The sequence below is a fragment of the Drosophila sechellia genome, chromosome 3R (assembly GCF_004382195.2).
Source record: "Drosophila sechellia strain sech25 chromosome 3R, ASM438219v1, whole genome shotgun sequence".
NCBI classification, from domain to species: domain Eukaryota; kingdom Metazoa; phylum Arthropoda; class Insecta; order Diptera; family Drosophilidae; genus Drosophila; species Drosophila sechellia.
In genome coordinates this window covers 15,596,949-15,614,890 of record NC_045952.1, presented here as the reverse complement: position 1 = coordinate 15,614,890, position 17,942 = coordinate 15,596,949, and the positions used below count along the sequence as shown (strand labels likewise).

Below are 17,942 nucleotides of genomic sequence, written 5' to 3'. Positions count from 1 at the left end.
GCAACAAAGACGGCAGCGATGCGATGTGATGCGATTGCAACGATGGTGACGACGTGGCACAATGATGTTGCAATTTAATTTGTATTGTCGGCGGGAATGGAATGGTATGGTATGGTATGGTGATAGTGATGGAGATGGAAACGCGAATAGGAATGGAATGGTTGCCACCGACACAATTGCACTGACGGCAAAGAAAATGCCAGCACTGGTGATGATCACGCTGACGATGATGAGAATGGCAATGGCCATGCCGCGTCTGATGAATCCACTTAGATGTCGTGCGCTTGGCAACGACAGCAGTAGCAGTAGCAGCAGCAGTAGCAGCAGCAACACCAACTTGCAACACCCGAGCAGCAGCCAGAGTGTCGCTTAATTGAACAGACAAAGGACAAAGTGACAGGCAAAGAAAAAGCTGGAACAAAATACACGTGGACACGGAACTGTGTTCTTTAGCATGTTAACTACACAAACTACACATTAAATTGGCTTAAAAAACACCACCAATTTAGGATGGATTTGATTAAACATGGAAATTATTTAACTCATTTGATAAGCTAGTAAAGCTAAAGTTAGATTACAGGCACCAGATTCCAAAAGCACAGTCATTTAAATTTCATACTTCGTGTATTTCTAAAATAATATTGATTTTTTAATGCCTGTCGGCTACACAAATTGACTTTTGATACCGGATCCCAATTGGGCAAAGAAAATGATGGAAATGCATGTTAATCCAGTCAGGCACGTGGCACAGGAAAAGGCAGGCTGAGTTAATCGCGGCAAGAGCGCTTCAACGGCGGCTCCTCGTCGGTGGGGGCGATGGATTGGAGTAGCTTGGAGTCGGTGTGCCCGCCAAATAGGGTCAGCAACAGGGCTACACCATACCCAGTGGCTCGCTCCCCCTGAAACAGAACAGAAATCATATTAAATACGCAGGCAAATAATTATAAGTCGGATATGGCAGTCGAATCGAATCACTTACACAATGGACGGGAGTGGCCATATCAATGTGGATCCAGGTTCCCGGATAATCGAAGCCCAGATGGGCAGCAATAAAGAGTCCAGCACAGGAGGATTGGGCGTTCTGACGATCCTGCAAAGGCGGAAGGGAAATCTCAGTTAGACATGGTGACGTACACGCTCGGATGTACATGTGTGTGTGTGTATATTCCTTTATGGAGTGCATTTTGTTGGTGTGCATGTGGATGTGGTGTGCTGCATGCAACAAGCAAAACTTGGCGTCGCTTTATTAAAAAAGCGTCCTGTGGCGCAGCGCAACAAGAAAATATATTTATAGAGATAGATGAACAAACGAGGGTGGCTTGAAAACAAAGCTATGTTGGTTAATATTTTTACCTATGAAAAAGCCATCATTTTACACACCTCTTCCTCGATATTTCGAACAGATAAGTTAAGTATATTAAATAGAAACTCATATAATTTAATATGCTGCATGTTGTAACTCTGCATTACCTTTGAAACGCCCTTCGCTAGCTGCAAGCCTGGGTGTGCTAATGCCTAAATTATATGCCATGCACTGGCAGCTGCGTAGCGGAAGCAGTCGCTCTACTAACTTGAGCGGAAATTGCAGCGCTTAAATGCCAAACATAAAGTACACTTTGAACATGCACACACCACAGACAGTTGGGACCGGCCAAATAAAGGACGAAAGGACGAACCAACGCACACATGCGAACACTCTGCTGACAGTTGGCCAAAAAAAGGAGTTAACTGGCAGACTTCAGCAGCAGGAGCCACGGAATTGAGCGGACACCAGGACGACAGGACGAGCGGACAACTCGGGGATGCAGTGCTGCGAAAATTACATGACAACGCGTTCAGTTCCTCCTCAAGATGAAAATCACACACACACACACACATACACATTCGCAAGGGACGTGCAAACATCGTACGTCGAAAAGCGGAAGTCAAAAGTCCATTGAAGCAACAGAGCCATGAACCAAGTGCCCAAAAACCCAGAGCCAGACTTGAAGAATGAAGTCTGAATTTGAAGACTGCCTCTCACACATGAAAAATATTTTCACAAATGAAAACTGAAACTTTGAAACAATAAAATCTCAATTTAAAAAAGATAATTTAAGCTAGGTAGTAGAGATTCTTATCTAAAATCAACAAATTTGCGTCCACATTCTGGACAGAAATATCCACCTTGTATTTCTCTCAGTGCAGCAATTGTTCCAGTTTCTGTTGTTCCTGCCGCTGCTGACGAAACTGCATTTCATCTCCTAACAGTGGCGGTACTGCTTTTGGCGGTTTTGCAGCTAATAACCAGCTTTTGTTATGAAACTTGCGGCTGAAGCTGCTCTGGCCGATGGTGCACATAGCCGGCATGTCTTGGCCGCTTCAGTTCGGTTTGATTTGCCTGGGGTGTGTGTGCTGGCAAAACTTTTCAAACGCAATGCTTCCCAATGAACCAATTTAGTGAATGGCAAACGGAAGTGGTAAGCCGCAGAGTTGCTGTTGCAGTTTAAAGCCAAGCATGAGATTCTAATTGTCTCGAAGTCGAAAACTTTCGAGCACATTAAATGATCAGATTTAAGCAATCTGCTTATTAATCTGATGCTTATTTAAAAGCATTTCAAGTATCGAAAGCACCCCCAGTGACAAGTTTCTATAACTTTCGGACAAATCAAGATGGGATTACGCACAAATAGGAAAGGTCAATAAGGTCGCGATGTTACTGCGGCGCTAATTAAATGTTTAACCTTTGCCGAGCCTGATCAGAGCACTCACGCACATGGCATGGCATTCAGTCCGAATCGAATCCAGTCGAATCGAGTCGGCCTTTCATCAATAATGGCAAACATTTGTCAACATAATGTCATTAACATTGATTGCATTAGACCCGTCCTGATTGTCTGTATATGCGTGTGTGAGTCCGATGATGTGAGTTTGTATCTGACTAGGCCTTTTGTAAATAACGAAGCAACATCCCCCAACCACCCACGCACCCGACCCAAATCTCCGCCAGAGTTTGACAATGGGTCGCCGACTAATTGCGGTTTAGAACGTGACCATTCGAGGACCGCCCTGTGGCATTTACCGGGCCGAAATATACGACAGTCCAGGCCAACACCATACGTACTATACACGCACATTCGCATCCTAAGCATCCGCACTTGCGATTAATTTGAATTGATAGTGATATTCGATCTGTGATAACTGCCAATATGTATGAATGCCGGGGTTATTGCGAGATTACATCGGTGACCGATTCACGACCCGCGGCATCCAGCAGTTGGGAGTATCAATTACGCATTCATTCAATAATCGGGACGAGCGCTGAAAAGGATTTGGCTTCGATGCAATCGACTGGTTTCGCTGACGGCGGCTACAGTTTTTATTCAATTTGGACGATGTCGCAGCTAGCGCTTTAAAAAACTTTCCCGCCGCAGGAAAGAGCGCACAAAAAATGTATATTTATATATACACTTTTATGGCAAAAGAGAATTTTATAGGGGAAAAGGGAAATATTAGAAAACTCTGGTGATGCTCCTTTGATTTTAAACAGCTATAGACAAATTCGTAAAATATGTAATCCTAGAATGTTTGAACTCAAAACGAATGGTACATCATATTTTTAAAAGCCGCCTACTTTTTTGGTTAAATACCGATTTTTAAGTTAGCTTTTGGCATCTCTGGCGTCGGAGAAAGTTAAACGGAAACCGACGAATAACAAGCGGAAAGATTTGTGTTAACGAAGTCGCCGCCCCTTCGAGTAGGCAACGGAAATGGGGATCATTTCGCAAATTACGTGACTTGCCCCCCACCCACCTCTTTTTTTCAAGAGCAGGCGAAAAATCTCCATGGCAAACTCCGCATTTGGACCACTGAGTTTGGGCTTTATTTATAAACTGCTACGGCTGGCTTTAATCAAAAAACTTAACCCCGGCTAAGCATAACCGCAACAACGATGAAATGCTCGGCGCCTGGAGGTCGTGCCGTAAAAAACTTTTGCCGCATAAAAAGTTCAATTTAATTCATTAAACCACGTAAAAAGTCGCCGTACAATTGAATTTAAAATGTCGACGCCCAATAAAAATGAACTGAAAGGGGGAGGAGGGTCGAAAAACAAAAACAATTACGCATACGCCGCGTGTGCGGCCAAGAGACTGCAACACGTTGCTGCCACGGAATGGGTTTATCTAAAATTCATGCCCCTGCGCGGCAAGGAAGACGGGAAGCAGCTTTTTACGATTTAACATAAAAATCAATTACCAACAATGGGAAAATTTCACAGTCATAAAACGTCGAGTAACTTTCGACTTAGATTCCTGTGTGCGACGACGTCGGGAAATTGAGAAACAATTGGAAATGTTTAAGCAAATTTTATTGTCCCGTCGCCGTGTTGCTTATGTTTTACTTATGACACCGCACCGTGGAGTCCCCTTCCACCACGAATATCCTGCCAGCTAAGAAAGCCGCAGACAACAGAAGCCTGCGAGTCTGATTTACTCGAAGGAAGCCAGTTGAATGGATGAATAGATGGATGGATGGATGGATGGCTGGTTTCTAGGTCGGACCGTCGTGTCTCAGGGTCATAAAGTTGTCGAAATTTGGGATAATATTATTTTTATTTCTCTCACTTTCTGTTTGCTTCTGCTCAGTGGAGTGGAAGAGGGAATTTGGTTTTAAAAAGCAAACGGCCTAAAGCTTAAAGGCAACTGAAAAGTTATTTGCTGACTATTGAAATTTAATGAGCAGTTGTTACTCAGTCGATACTGCGCACATAAAAAATTCATTCATTTCTTACGTTACATATAATTCCGTTTAAAATAAATTCCAATTTAATAGTCTAAATAGCGTATAGAATGAGCTCAAATACTTTTTACTATCTTTTTGCAGTTATTCCATAAAAATACGATTATGTTTATTGCCATAATTAAAACGCTGAAGCTGGCAGCACATTGACAGAGCCAAACCACAGACAGTCTATTGGGAAAATGGCAATTTAAAATTGGTCGCCGAACAGACCGGTCATCCACCGCCATCGATTCCTGCAGTTTGACCCCAAAAAGCGAGAACCTCCTAATTACCGGCTTAAATGGTTTCGCTTAATTCGCGAATACGCTGCATGTTTTAAACGAGCACACAGATCCCTCCTGACAGCCAATAGCCGCAGATATCACCACGCACCATGGGGATCACACAACTCGAATAGGGCGTAAAACAAATGGGAATCCTTTATTTAAGGACGGCGGCGAACAAAGGGATGGGATGTGGGATCATCACCTGCGCAGATGACCATCTGACCACCAGATGCTGGTGCTCGTGCTCGTGCTCGTGCTGGTGCTTGCCAAAATGAGCTGAATAGAGCCGCAGACTGAAAACCAAAGCCAGCTGCCAACAAAGCGCCCTGGCGACCGCTAACAACCTTCATAATCCCCCATTTAGTGGCAAACTAGGGGAAAAGACACCCGAAAGACCAGGAAAAAAATACGGCTGGCATAGGTGGGTGTGGAACGCAAAAAGCTAGCTCATGTAATTTAAACGCTGCGCGTGGGAATTTGCCTCAAAAGCCAGAAAAAATGCGACGACGCTGATGGGTGGTAATGGTAGTGATGGTAGTGATGGCTCGGCTGGGCTGGCATTTCACCTTTTTCGCATTTAACGTTGAATGCATTTGGAATTTAAAACACTTTATCACAGACACCATTGACAAAGTGCGCGGCGCTGTCACATCAACTGCAGCACGGGGGGCATCAAAGGGTTAAGGGTGTGTGTATGGCATGGCCATCCTGCAATGGTGTGATATTTTGACTTGATTCCCATTTTTTTCAAACTGCGAGATAGAGCAGCCTGACGAAAAATCAAACAGCCAACTTGCAAAAACGACACAGAGCAAAAAATCTTTGCCAAACTAAACAATTATTGGGCGAAAATTAAGCAAATTAACGTGAAACTAATACAATAACGAATTGAAATGTATAGTACTATGTAAGGTGCTTCTTTACTTTACTTTTCTCACAGTGTACTTATCGAAAGGTGGCAGCGTGGGCGATTGGCAGGTAGCCAAAATTGCGACGCCACTTGACCTGCTCCGCATCTACGCACCAACCTGGCAACCAACCAACCAGACAGACAACCAGCCAGCCAGTCAGCCAGCCAGTCAGTCCCTGTCCGCTCCTGGCACCTCACCACGACAATCCCAAACTCCAAGCCGCCCTCCTCCTATCCACCCAGAACCCCCAATTCATCCACCGCCCAATCCGCCCACGGCGTGACAATGATGAATGACCATTGATCCGAGGCGCTTGCGACGTACAATAAGGTAACTCGATTTGGTTGGTTGTTGTGGCAGGAACTGGAACCGAACCAAACTGAACCAAACCGAATGGAGCAGGAGAGTCCCGGGGCTACGACGCACCTCGCTCCGGTGGCCAGTGCCCAGAGATGGGTTTATGGCTCACCTAGTGCCATCGCAGTCCACCCTCGCCACTCCGCAGCATTCCTGTCCAGGATTCCCTGGCTCTGACTGGCCTTTCTAATGGCTGCGAAAGTGGCTGGTGGCGTAGATTGAACGCCAAAGTTTTTGATACATGCGAATGTCGGAGGGTGCGGTGTGTGTGTGTGTGTGTGCGGCATAAATCAGAGTAATACTAATCAATCTTTAAACCAAACATGACGTTCATCATTTTTCCACAACGGTGCGGTCGAGTGTAAGACAAAAGAACAACATTGAGTGCAAGCGATAAAGTTAATTAAAAATGTGTGTAAAATATATCCGGAGAGTGCAAAAGGCAGTGGATTTCGATGTGTGCCTGTGGATGTGGGAAAACGCAAAATGAAAATGAATTGAAAACAAATGAATAAAGAAGTTACACCGAAACTTGATTAAAACTTTCTCAAAGTCACTCGCTTTCTATCGAATAATGCGGGTGGCCAAAAAGTTCACAGCACGGTTGTCTTCGATAATGCATAAATTAAGTTACTTTTGGGCATTGATTTCGCTGCAGACCGCTGTTAATCTAAGAATCTATCTGCCACAAAAGAAGGCAGCAAGGTGTGGCTGGAGATGCCACAATGAAATGGCAAACGCAGATAGTTCAGATAGAATAAGCAGCGTATATCTTTAAGCTGCTTATTCTATCTGAACTATCTGAATTTTTTCTTGGAAAACTAGTTTTTAAATGGTGCAAGAAAAATACTTACCGCCACCGAGTTTTTCATATCAGCAATGGCCGAAGCGAATTCCGAGAAATGCAATTCGGGGCAATAAATTATGGATGCCAATAAATCGCCGGATTTGCGTCCAGCCTGCAACGACTTTGCCTCCCATGTCTCCGAGTTTGTTAATACGGCACCATGATATTTGCCTGTTGCAACGCCCTGGAACGAGAATAAGTTGGCAGATGTGGTATATATATGCATGGTAAAAATCGTAAATGAAATATTCAAGGACCTGCTGTTCGGGCGTTATATGCTTAAGAATGGGTTTCGCACCCACCGGGGAACGTTTGATAGAAAACAAGCAACAATCAACAAAATGCCAGCAATAAAACTGTACACCAACTAACAATGTTAGGGCAAAGACAAACGGGGGTAAGCGGGTATAAGGGGGATAAGGGGCAAGGGTTGCCGAGCAGAGGGTGCACGAAAATTGCGAGCTTCCGACGCGGCTGGCAATAAAAAGGTGCAAGGTTATTTAGCACGAGCAACACCCAAACAAGAGGGAAGTACTCCGTGGCGCGTGTTGCACGGCTGCTGGACAAATGAAGGCAGCGCCAGGAGCGGTAACAAAGCACTGCCAGGAGCAACAGCAGCAGCAATACACTGCGAAAAGAGTACAGGTTTAAAGTATTTAAAGATAGCACTACCTTTATATTCCCTATATCTGTCATATATCAATCTAACTATTCAAAACTGCAGTTTATATATCTAGCATTACTTTCCTCTTATATGAAAGCCTAAGAGTTTCTCCCAGTGCATCCAGTAGCCGTCACAGAGCAGAAAACAACTGCAAAAGGTGTAACAAGGCAGCAGGAACATAAAATGTAAAAGCGAAAAAGTGTTGCCTGCCTGCTTTTTGTTCTTGCAACAACAGCGGCAGTGGCAGTGGCAGTTGCCCCAATGCTGGCAATTAATATTATTGCATCCCGTCTAGGTGTGTGTCTGGGTGTAATGAAATTAAGCACAACAAGCGAACCAAAAACGAACCAAATTCCGAACAAAAATGGCAAAACGTGGCAATGTTTAGAGACGAGCGGCGGCGATGTGGCACGATAGTTTGTGCCACTTTTAGGCTGGGTAACCAAAGGCATTTCGCTGCGAACAATGCAGCTTTTGGGACGGGCGGGCTGGTTGAATGAAAATAATAATAAAAAAAGACCCCAGATGCCACGCCCCCCTCTGACCAGTTTCGATTTATTTCCCATCGAACCACAAATAACGTAAATTGGCATCATATTTTAAGCAAATTGCAGTCAAGATTTATGGTAATTGTGCGCCATCGCAGCAGCTACTCACTTGCTACCCCCCTTTCCGCTGCAATGGTGAGCGAAACCCCAGCCCACCGCCCACTGCCACGCCCCACACCACCACATCGATGCAACCCGAAAGCGACCACAAACGGCGAATCCTTCGCTGTTGTTGGTCTGCCAATGCTGGCGCTGCTATTCCTCCAAGTTTGCCAGCGAAAACCAAATTTGCAATTTATTTTTCCAATTAACCTCGTGACTTTTATAAAGCGTGGCATAAATTCTCGCATAGCAAGGCAGCGCAGCCAGTACATCCAAGGCCGCCACCCAGCCATTTCCCCAGTTACCTGCCGCAAAGATCGCTCGAAACCGAAATTACCTTGGACACCGGCAACATCATTTGCTGCCTGCATTGGTGGAAAATCAGTCAGTCCATGAAGCTGATAGTTTCAGTAAATATTACTCTCTAAATTATTCAATGAAATCTATTCACATTTATCTTTGTTTACATTGTGCTAATTGAATGAGTTATTTGTTGTAGTCTGACTATCGATGAATAGAAAATCGAAATCTAATTCAAACCAAATTCTATATATGCTAGTCCTAAATTCTAAGTGCGATCTAATTCCCACGCTAGAATACATTTAATTGATTAAACTGAACATTGGTATAATAAACAATAATCACGTGCTAAACACATTCTTATCAAAACAGTGAGCTATGCTAACTTTATAGATTGCCTCACCTGAGCTCCAGTCAATGTAGCCATGTCGAGAATAATGTTGGCCTTCAGATCCTTGTTGGCATAGCAAACGCCATCGGCGAGCACCAAGCGACCCTCGGCATCCGTGTTGTTGATCTCCACTGTGCGGCCCGAGTAAAGGGTGTGTATGTCATCGGGGCTGCAAAGTAAACGCATTAGTATTTAACTGATCCATTGAAGGTTAAACTGAGGGCAAAACCCACCGAGTGGCATTTGGACCCACGGAGTTCTCCGCCAGGCAGAAGACGGCATGCAAGTTATCCCTAAATCCGCACTGGACAGCCGCGTAGAAGGCTCCGAGAATCGCCGCCGCTCCGCCGCAATCCCGTTTCATGCCGGGCATGCCGGTCTTGGCCTTGATGCTGAGGCCACCGGTGTCGTAGACGATACCCTTGCCGACCATGGCGATGGTCTCTTGGGCGCCCTTTGGCTCATGGGAGAGCACAACGAGGGCAGGCGGCACAGCCGCAGCTTTGCCCACGCCGTAAATGCCGCCAAATCCTTGCTCCAGCAGCTTCTCGCCACGGATTACTTTTGGCGTAATGCACAGCTCCCTGCCCACATCCTCGACTTCCTGGATGAAGTGGTCGACGTTCATTTCGTTGCAGGGCATGTCTACAATGCGAGCAGTCATTCGAATTGCCCGTGTGGTCTCATTCAGGCAATTTAGCTCGTCGTCTGTCAAAGGCTCGTTCTCAATGCAGCCATCCTTGTTGATTAGCACAAACTCAACATTGACAACGTTGCGTCCTGAATTTGCGTTTCCATCTCCGAATCCAAGATTTTTGGACTGACTTGAGGCCAGCAGATTGCCCGTTTTGCGGGAATAGAGTGGAAAAGCGCGAACAACCGCACAGGCGCTGGCGAATAGATACTCCCGCTCGCAGACCAGCACCACGCTCTCCTCGGAAACGTTCAGCACATGGTTCTTCACCAGACGAGTGATGGCATGAGCCCGGGATGCCGTATTGTGCCGGGATGACTTCAATGGCAGGGCAGCCACGGTGGCCACATCGAGGTAGAGGGATACCTTATCGGTGGGCGCGGGATGCAGACAAGCGACGGCATTCAGGAAGGTCTCCTCGTTGACGCGCGGACTGAGTTTGCTCTCAAGATGACTGAACTTCAGCAGATTCAGATGGCGCAGCTGGCCGATGATCAGGACCGGATGTGTCTGCGGATCAGTGCAGCCCAGCGACTCGTTAAACTTCACGTCCGTGGCCATCTGTAAGAGAATGTGTGTGCGAATGAGTAAAGATTCGAGTTTCGAGACGCGGGATGGCTAGCCAAATCCCAGTGATAAGCCGCCGGTATTATCTTATCGGTGCTAATCTGGCATTTAGCGCTCCAAGTGCCCCACTTGCTTATCAGTCGACGACTTTGCACCACAGGGGCGGTCAATGGATGCAGCCATCCATAAATCACGAGAGCCAAAACCTGCGAGATAAGCAGTGGCATTCGGGTTATGGGTAGGGCCATCTGGACAAACAGGGGCGTTACTCATCGGTTGCAAGCGGATGCAATGCAGTAGGGGAATTTTAAAAGTAGATATATATGGTATGGGTTACCTACAATGGATTTAAAGTGCTCCAAATTTGAAGTTGTAGAAATTACTACAGTATATTATATATATATCTTATAATAAAACACAATCACTGATTATGTTTACAACTAAAAACATTGGGTTCATAAAATTAAGCTTTAAAATAAAAATAAAAATATTTTAAAAATAATTTAACCTATAATAATCACACTAATATAAACAAATATAAATTGCATTGCATTTATAATGATCAAATTAAGATAAATTTGCATAGCAATATGAATTTTAATTATTTACATAACATTTTCAGAGTTTTATTGAATACATAAAAATATCTTATAAAATCAAAGTAAGTTTTTCTTACAAATTATTAATTTTGATATATTTTGGTACAATAACTTTACTTCATATTTTTCATTTACCACTTAAAGTCATAAATTTTTTAGTTTTACAGTCGCAAGGCAATAAAAACAAACTACCGAAAAGATATCTTTCACCACATATCTTTACGACGCTCCATAAACTCGAATGGGTTTTATAAGCAAGATATCATTGTGCATAAAGCGATTTAAGTTTTTAAAATCGCAAATGCCACATGACCTTGAATTCGGTGCAAAAAGAACAACAAGTGGGTCGTTCACCGATTCGCGGCATTTGAAACCGAAAAGTGGCTAAACATCTAATTTACCCATTTTCAATTGGATTTGACTGGACACTCGATATATAGAAGTATTATGCAAATTCTGTATTCTCTATTTTTAGACTCTTTGTTCGCGATTTTTTCGTTTGCAAAACCTTTTTGCACATTTTCTGCCTTTTTGTTCGCTCACCTTTTTGAAGCGGGCGCTGCTGTAGGTGCGAGCGAGATGGTTGCGTATTGCCTGGACGCTGAGCAGCAAACGCATAAAGTGCTTGCCTCAGAAATAGCACAAAAGTTTGCAAAAATGTCGACGTTTTATATTTAGTTATTTTGCTGCCAATTTGACTTGCAATTTTTTGCTTGCCGGCTCTTAGAGATGCGACTTGCACACCGATAAGTCGATGTCAACTATCGATAAGTGCAGAACTACATTTTTCATTCATCCTGGCCACCCTGTTAGTGTCGTGCAAGTGTCGTCTCTAACGGAAAGTACCACCTCTAATTGGAAATCAAAACAAGCGTCTGGAAGAAAAATCGGCGCTTAATTTTTGAAGATTTTTATTAATTTCACTAAACTGAGTTTTAAAATGGCAATTATTATGACCGAATCGAGTTACGAAAGGCGTGTTAAGGCTTTATACGAGAAACAAATTCGCATGGAAGCCCTCGAGGCGAAATTCATCAAAAAAGTCTATAAATTCAACAGCAATTTGTGTGAGTTTTTGGCATTTATCTCCCTTTATGCACTTTAATTGATATATTTTACTAAATATTTTAGTGGATGTCAAGGAAGCAGCTTGTCGCCATCAGCGGAAAGTGGGAAAGTTGCAAAAAGTGATCATGGAGCGGCGGGAGGAGTTGGACAAGCGAGTTTCCTTCATAGAGGAACTTGATCGAGAACTGGAGGCCACCAAACTCCGCAGCTTGGCCATGAAAGATCGGATTAAACAGCAGAAAATGCTGGCCAGACAGCGCAAAAACGAAATCATGGAAAGGTCAGCATTCAAAGATTATCGTATTAAGATTTTCCGGGCTTCGATGGGTTCGGTTTTGTAGATCTTGTCTAGAAAATTCAGGATGATAGCATAATTAACATCCATATTATACATAAAAGTGACTACTCATATTGATTTTTAGTCCATCCAAAACTACTATCTCCCTTTTTCATTCCGCTGTCAGCTTAAAATATCATTATTAACAACTATGCTCTTTACATCCGTAAAAGTTGCACTAAATAGCTAATCAAATGCTTAATTTACTTTTATAAAATCCATAAAGAGCATCATTTAAATACAGAAAGTCCCAATAATAGGTATAGTTAAGGTCATGGTCCAAATAACTTATTTAACTAACATACGCAATATATTTGCTCAGCCTCACATGCGCACTTATTTTGCAATCAAATTGTAACGCGGTCAGTTTTAAATCAGTTAAATTGCTAATGAGAGCAATGTGTGCTTATTTGTTTTTATTTATAGCATTCACACGCTGTCGAAGACAACAGGAACCTACATAAATCAAGAAGCGCTGCCGGCACGTGTGAAGGGTGTCACTGTACTCCGTGGCGATAAACGCAACCAGTTGATACCCTTTGATCTGAAGTCGACCGATGTGGAAGGACTGGACTCACTGTGCCAGCATCTCGAGAGTCTAAATGTCGACATGGCGCAGTGGCAACAACTCATCTCGCTGGCCATGGACGTGGCTATGGAGTCACGTGCTCCCACTACTCCGCCCAAGGAAGCGGCCAATTGCAACTCCATAATTGAGATTGATCTCACATCGCCGACGTGCCACATCTGACTACCGATTAACTGATTTCCTTGGACTAAAGGGAAGCCCCCTTTCCAATGGAGCATTTTAGTTTGGCATAATAAATAGCTCAATAAGCAAGCGGCTTATTTGGATTACAGCAATTAATTTTAGCTCCTTAAGTACAGCTTGTAAATTATACATCTACTATTTACGATAACTGTATCTCCCTAAATATATTTTTTCTTTTTTCTGATATATCATCTTCACTGAAGTCTTAGATAATTTTAGAGATATCGCCAAAGAAGAGATGTCGCGAAAGAATCCAGTGTCAGTAGGCTCAATTCAAACTTATTCAAATTCAAAACCAGTTTTTGAAGGCTACCATTTCAAATCAAAAGTCAAAAAGTTATCATATTTAACAAAATGTACAACTAACTGATTGATTGGTTTTTAATATGCTCAAATGAAATAAAATTTGTTTGGTTTAATGAGTTCTCTATTACTAAAAATACTTAATAAAACCTTATTTTATATATATTTCAAATATGTTTGGGTAATTTTCCAATACATTATTTACACTTATTTTATCATGCACCTTTGCAGAGATCTAACTTGCATGGTTATCTCAGACCTTTTGACTTGGCGGCCGGTGTTAATCGAGAAATCTCGAAAGTCACAAGCGACTCGGAGTGCCGACGACTTACCGATCTATGAATAAACAGCGATCCATATAGATTGGCGCTGCTCAATTGCTATTGTCCGGCGAAAGTTAGAGCGACTTATCGTGGCTACAAAAACGCAGCTGCACCGCAGCTACGGACTCAATTGCTGTCCGGAATCCACGATGATCACGGAAACTCTCCTGGCGATCTGCACGGCAGTGTTCCTCTGCCTTTCGTATCGATATGCAGTGGGTCGACCCGCCGGCTTTCCACCCGGTTCGTTTTGGCTGGCCTTGTTGCTCTGTGGACGGACTAAAGCTAATCGGATTATTCACAGGTCCTCCAAGGATTCCGCTGTTCGGCAGCTACCTCTTCATGCTGATCATCAACTATAAGTACCTGCACAAGGCGGCTCTGACCCTCAGTCGGTGGTACAAGTCGGATATCATTGGACTGCATGTGGGTCCTTTTCCGGTGGCCGTTGTCCACAGTGCAGATGGAGTGCGCGAGATCCTCAACAACCAGGTGTTCGATGGACGGCCGCAGCTCTTCGTGGCCGCCATGCGCGATCCCGGCCAAGATGTGCGAGGTGAGTCCGTATCGTATCGGCCAACGATTGTGGACACTTGTAATGGCGTTGTTGAAATAATAATGGGGTCAATCGTGAATTAATTGTCGCGGCTGGCGAACAAAACACGCTTATCGCTCGCAAACGATTGACACTTGGCGCACTTCGCAGCCAAGGAAAGTGAAATCTTGTTTGTTTTGTGATATTTTATAGATCTTTTTTCAGTTTAGAACAATCAGTTCACACCTATTTGGTTTATTACATATATTATATTTATATATAAGCAGTTTGGCCTGCCACCTTGACTGATAAGACCAATGATTGATTGCTATTTAATATTACTATTCGATTTTTGCTGCTCTTCGCAGGCATCTTTTTCCAGGATGGCCCCCTGTGGAAGGAGCAGCGTCGGTTCATCCTGCGCTACTTGAGGGACTTTGGCTTCGGACGACGATTCGACCAACTGGAGCTGGTCATTCAGGACCAGTTGAACGACATGCTGGAGCTGATCCGCAACGGTCCAAAGTATCCGCATGAGCACGAGATGGTGAAACCCGGAGGATATCGCGTGCTCCTGCCGCTGCTCTTCAATCCGTTCTCGGCCAACGCCCACTTTCACATTGTGTACAATGAGTGTCTGAGTCGCGAGGAAATGGGCAGATTGGTGAAGCTCTGCCAGATGGGCATACAGTTCCAGCGGAATGCGGACGACTACGGCAGAATGTTGAGCATAATGCCCTGGATCCGGCACATTTGGCCCGAATGGAGTGGCTACAACAAGCTGAACGAGTCCAACCTATTCGTGCGCCAGTTCTTTGCCGACTTCGTGGATAAGTATCTGGACAGCTACGAAGAGGGTGTGGAGCGCAACTTCATGGATGTCTACATAGCTGAGATGCGCCGAGGTCCGGGCTATGGTTTCAATCGGGATCAATTGATCATGGGCCTGGTGGACTTCTCATTTCCGGCCTTCACTGCCATCGGAGTGCAGCTATCGCTACTTGTCCAGTATCTCATGCTATATCCGGCAGTTCTGCGGCGGATTCAGAACGAGATCGACGAGGTGGTGGGATGCGGACGACTGCCCAACCTGGAGGATCGCAAGAACCTGCCCTACACTGAGGCCACCATTCGCGAGGGTCTGCGCATCGAGACGCTGGTTCCCTCGGATGTGCCGCACAAGGCACTGGAGGACACCGAATTGCTCGGCTACCGGATACCCAAGGTTAGAAACGTTTCCAATCTATTTAATTTTAAAACCCGGGGTATTTTCCATTATATATCCCTACAGGACACCATTGTTGTGCCCAGCCTGTATGCCTTCCACTCGGACGTCCGTGTTTGGTCCGATCCGGAGCAGTTCCGGCCGGAGAGGTTCCTGGACTCGGAGGGCAAGCTCTGCCTGAAGCTGGATGTCTCGCTGCCCTTTGGAGCGGGAAAACGGCTCTGTGCCGGCGAGACATTTGCGCGCAACATGCTCTTCCTGGTGACGGCGACCATGTGCCAGCACTTTGACTTCGTCCTGGGCCCCAATGATCGGCTGCCCGATCTCTCCCAGAACCTCAACGGACTGATTATTTCGCCACCAGATTTCTGGCTGCAACTACAGGATCGGCATTGAATGTAGCCAAGATATTAGAGTTATCTAATTTTAAGACCAAGTAATTTTACTAATTACGTAATTTCGATGTTTTTTGAGGATTTTATTCCGTCACATTTCGAAAATATTCTAGAATTGCCCAAATACTATTATGGGATGCACAACAACGAACTATTTATTTTAACATTTTCGTTTGTGGTATTAAAGTTAGCGAGCGTAATCGGAAATGTTTTTGCGGCGGAACTTGTGGAGAGGATGCGATTGGAATTAGATGGGTTTCTTAGAAATCCTCATTTTCGCTGTATATGCAATCGGAATCTGAGTTATCATTTAGAGTTAGAACATTCAGCTCCATGGAGCTGGTGGATGAAATATTCAATGAGACCAGCGAGGCCATCGAAGAATGTACTGAGGGATTGGGAGACTGGATGGCATTGTACTCGGATCCTGAATCCGGATCGTATTCATCCTCATCGTACATTTCCTCTTGCGGGTTCACGGATAAGTTGTCCGAAGGTTCCAACTCGCTGGCGGCTTCCATCGTTGCACCCTGAGTCTCGTTGCGCAATTCGATCACTTCTTGGCGAATCTGGAGCTGCTCCTCCGCGATGGTGGCCACCAGATGCTCGAGACTGCTGATCTTGGCCTCGTACTCGGTCAGTTTCTGCTTCAGCTGACAGTTTTCGGCCCGACAGTTGGCCAATTCCAAACAGGCGCACATGGCGATCTTGGCGTCGTCCGAGGTTGCGGACCTGGTACTGTGTGCAAACCACATTGTTACCACAAGGAACATATACGCCGGATATCGATAGCGATCTCTTGGCCAAAACTTACATGTTTAAGCCACTAGAGTCCTTATTATGAACCGGGCAATTGAGGGACATTTTGAGACTTGAAATTTATAGGCAGTTCAGTTCAGCAATTGTCTCACGACAAAATCAACTTTGACCTATTCGTACTCGGAAATTTCACCCAGAAATATTTGACACTGTTTTACTGTTCCCTTCGATTCGAATGCAAATGAGCTTCTATAAAACAGAAAGTCTACAACTGACAGATATTTCAAGGAACCTAGATTTCAATGTCCATTTTGAATGGGTCGCAAGTCGAATATAAATCATATGATCTGTTCAAATTACTGCAGATTGTTTGTTTTATTAGCCGAGCTGATAACAAAAACAAAAAAAAGAAAGACAAGTTGATGGCCAGGTGATAATTGTTTGGTTAGGAAAACGACAACTTGTTCGCTATGAACCCATTGTTTTAAATTCACTATCAAAACAAGTGAATAAGTGATAAGATAGCAAGTGTGTTACTCCATACCGAAGTTGAAATACACTTTAAATTATATGTTCTTAAAAGTAACTTTTATATATATAATTGCATATTATGCTTAAGGCATAATAGTACTAAAATAAATGTAAATTATATTTAAAAAACTGGCACTTACGCTTTCTGGTGACTTCTTCAGCATGCATTTACGCCTCGAGCGGATGGTGCTGCATTTCTGGGTACAACTACTGATGCTCCTTGGCCTGCAGGCCGGAGTCCTGGGCTTCCGGGAACACTTGGGCACTACATTCTTGCGGCAGCATCCCATTTGTTTGAGTTCCACCGATTGACGCCGATGACGCGAAGTGGAGCTGTTGCTGACATATCGTTTCTGGTACTGCAGGGAATTCAGGGAAGGGCACCAGTTGAAGTTCGCCGGTCAGGGGGAAAGTGTATAATCCCTAAGAACTTACTTTCGTTCGGTACCGGTTCTTTTCTCGCGAACTCATTGCGTTCCAGCACCCCGCTCCCTGGCGCAGTGCCTCCTCCATTTGGTGTTGCGGGGATTTAAGATGTATAGCCACCGTGTAACTTAAAAAGCCGTTTGGATACGGTTCCATCTCAACTTACAATTTTCAGCTAACGTACCGAAATTTGGGATGCTAAACTAAGAATTACGTACAAAACATTTGAGGTTGAGAAAG

General features: G+C 44.3%; 4 protein-coding genes across 5 annotated transcripts; 2 read left to right on the top strand and 2 right to left on the bottom strand.

Moving 5' to 3' along the window:
* Nucleotides 1-605: 605 nt before the first annotated feature.
* On the bottom strand, nucleotides 606-17,909 carry LOC6606599 (probable aminopeptidase NPEPL1). 2 transcript variants are annotated; one of them, XM_002031364.2, is made up of 7 exons: nucleotides 17,712-17,909; nucleotides 17,417-17,635; nucleotides 9,402-10,423; nucleotides 9,181-9,337; nucleotides 7,171-7,347; nucleotides 980-1,090; nucleotides 606-899 (listed from the first exon to the last, which is right to left on the bottom strand). In XM_002031364.2, exons 1-7 carry the CDS (start codon nucleotides 17,856-17,858, stop codon nucleotides 768-770), a joined length of 1,965 nt encoding a protein of 654 aa, XP_002031400.2. In that variant the 5' UTR covers nucleotides 17,859-17,909; the 3' UTR covers nucleotides 606-767. The 2 variants fall into 2 exon arrangements, with proteins under 2 accessions (XP_002031400.2, XP_032576340.1); XM_032720449.1 differs by lacking the exons at nucleotides 17,417-17,635; nucleotides 17,712-17,909 and adding an exon at nucleotides 11,572-11,767.
* Nucleotides 11,868-13,391, top strand: LOC6606601 (kinetochore protein Spc25). Its single transcript, XM_032720450.1, has 3 exons — nucleotides 11,868-12,095; nucleotides 12,160-12,376; nucleotides 12,860-13,391. The coding sequence occupies exons 1-3, from the start codon at nucleotides 11,969-11,971 to the stop codon at nucleotides 13,182-13,184; spliced, it is 669 nt and encodes a 222-aa protein (XP_032576341.1). The 5' UTR covers nucleotides 11,868-11,968; the 3' UTR covers nucleotides 13,185-13,391.
* Nucleotides 13,955-16,186, top strand: LOC6606600 (probable cytochrome P450 304a1). The gene is made up of 4 exons (XM_002031365.2): nucleotides 13,955-14,074; nucleotides 14,136-14,387; nucleotides 14,735-15,591; nucleotides 15,658-16,186. Exons 1-4 carry the CDS (start codon nucleotides 13,981-13,983, stop codon nucleotides 15,985-15,987), a joined length of 1,533 nt encoding a protein of 510 aa, XP_002031401.1. The 5' UTR covers nucleotides 13,955-13,980; the 3' UTR covers nucleotides 15,988-16,186.
* Nucleotides 16,233-16,992, bottom strand: LOC116801391. The gene is made up of 2 exons (XM_032720451.1): nucleotides 16,801-16,992; nucleotides 16,233-16,724 (listed from the first exon to the last, which is right to left on the bottom strand). The coding sequence occupies exons 1-2, from the start codon at nucleotides 16,848-16,850 to the stop codon at nucleotides 16,247-16,249; spliced, it is 528 nt and encodes a 175-aa protein (XP_032576342.1). The 5' UTR covers nucleotides 16,851-16,992; the 3' UTR covers nucleotides 16,233-16,246.
* Nucleotides 17,910-17,942: the final 33 nt, after the last annotated feature.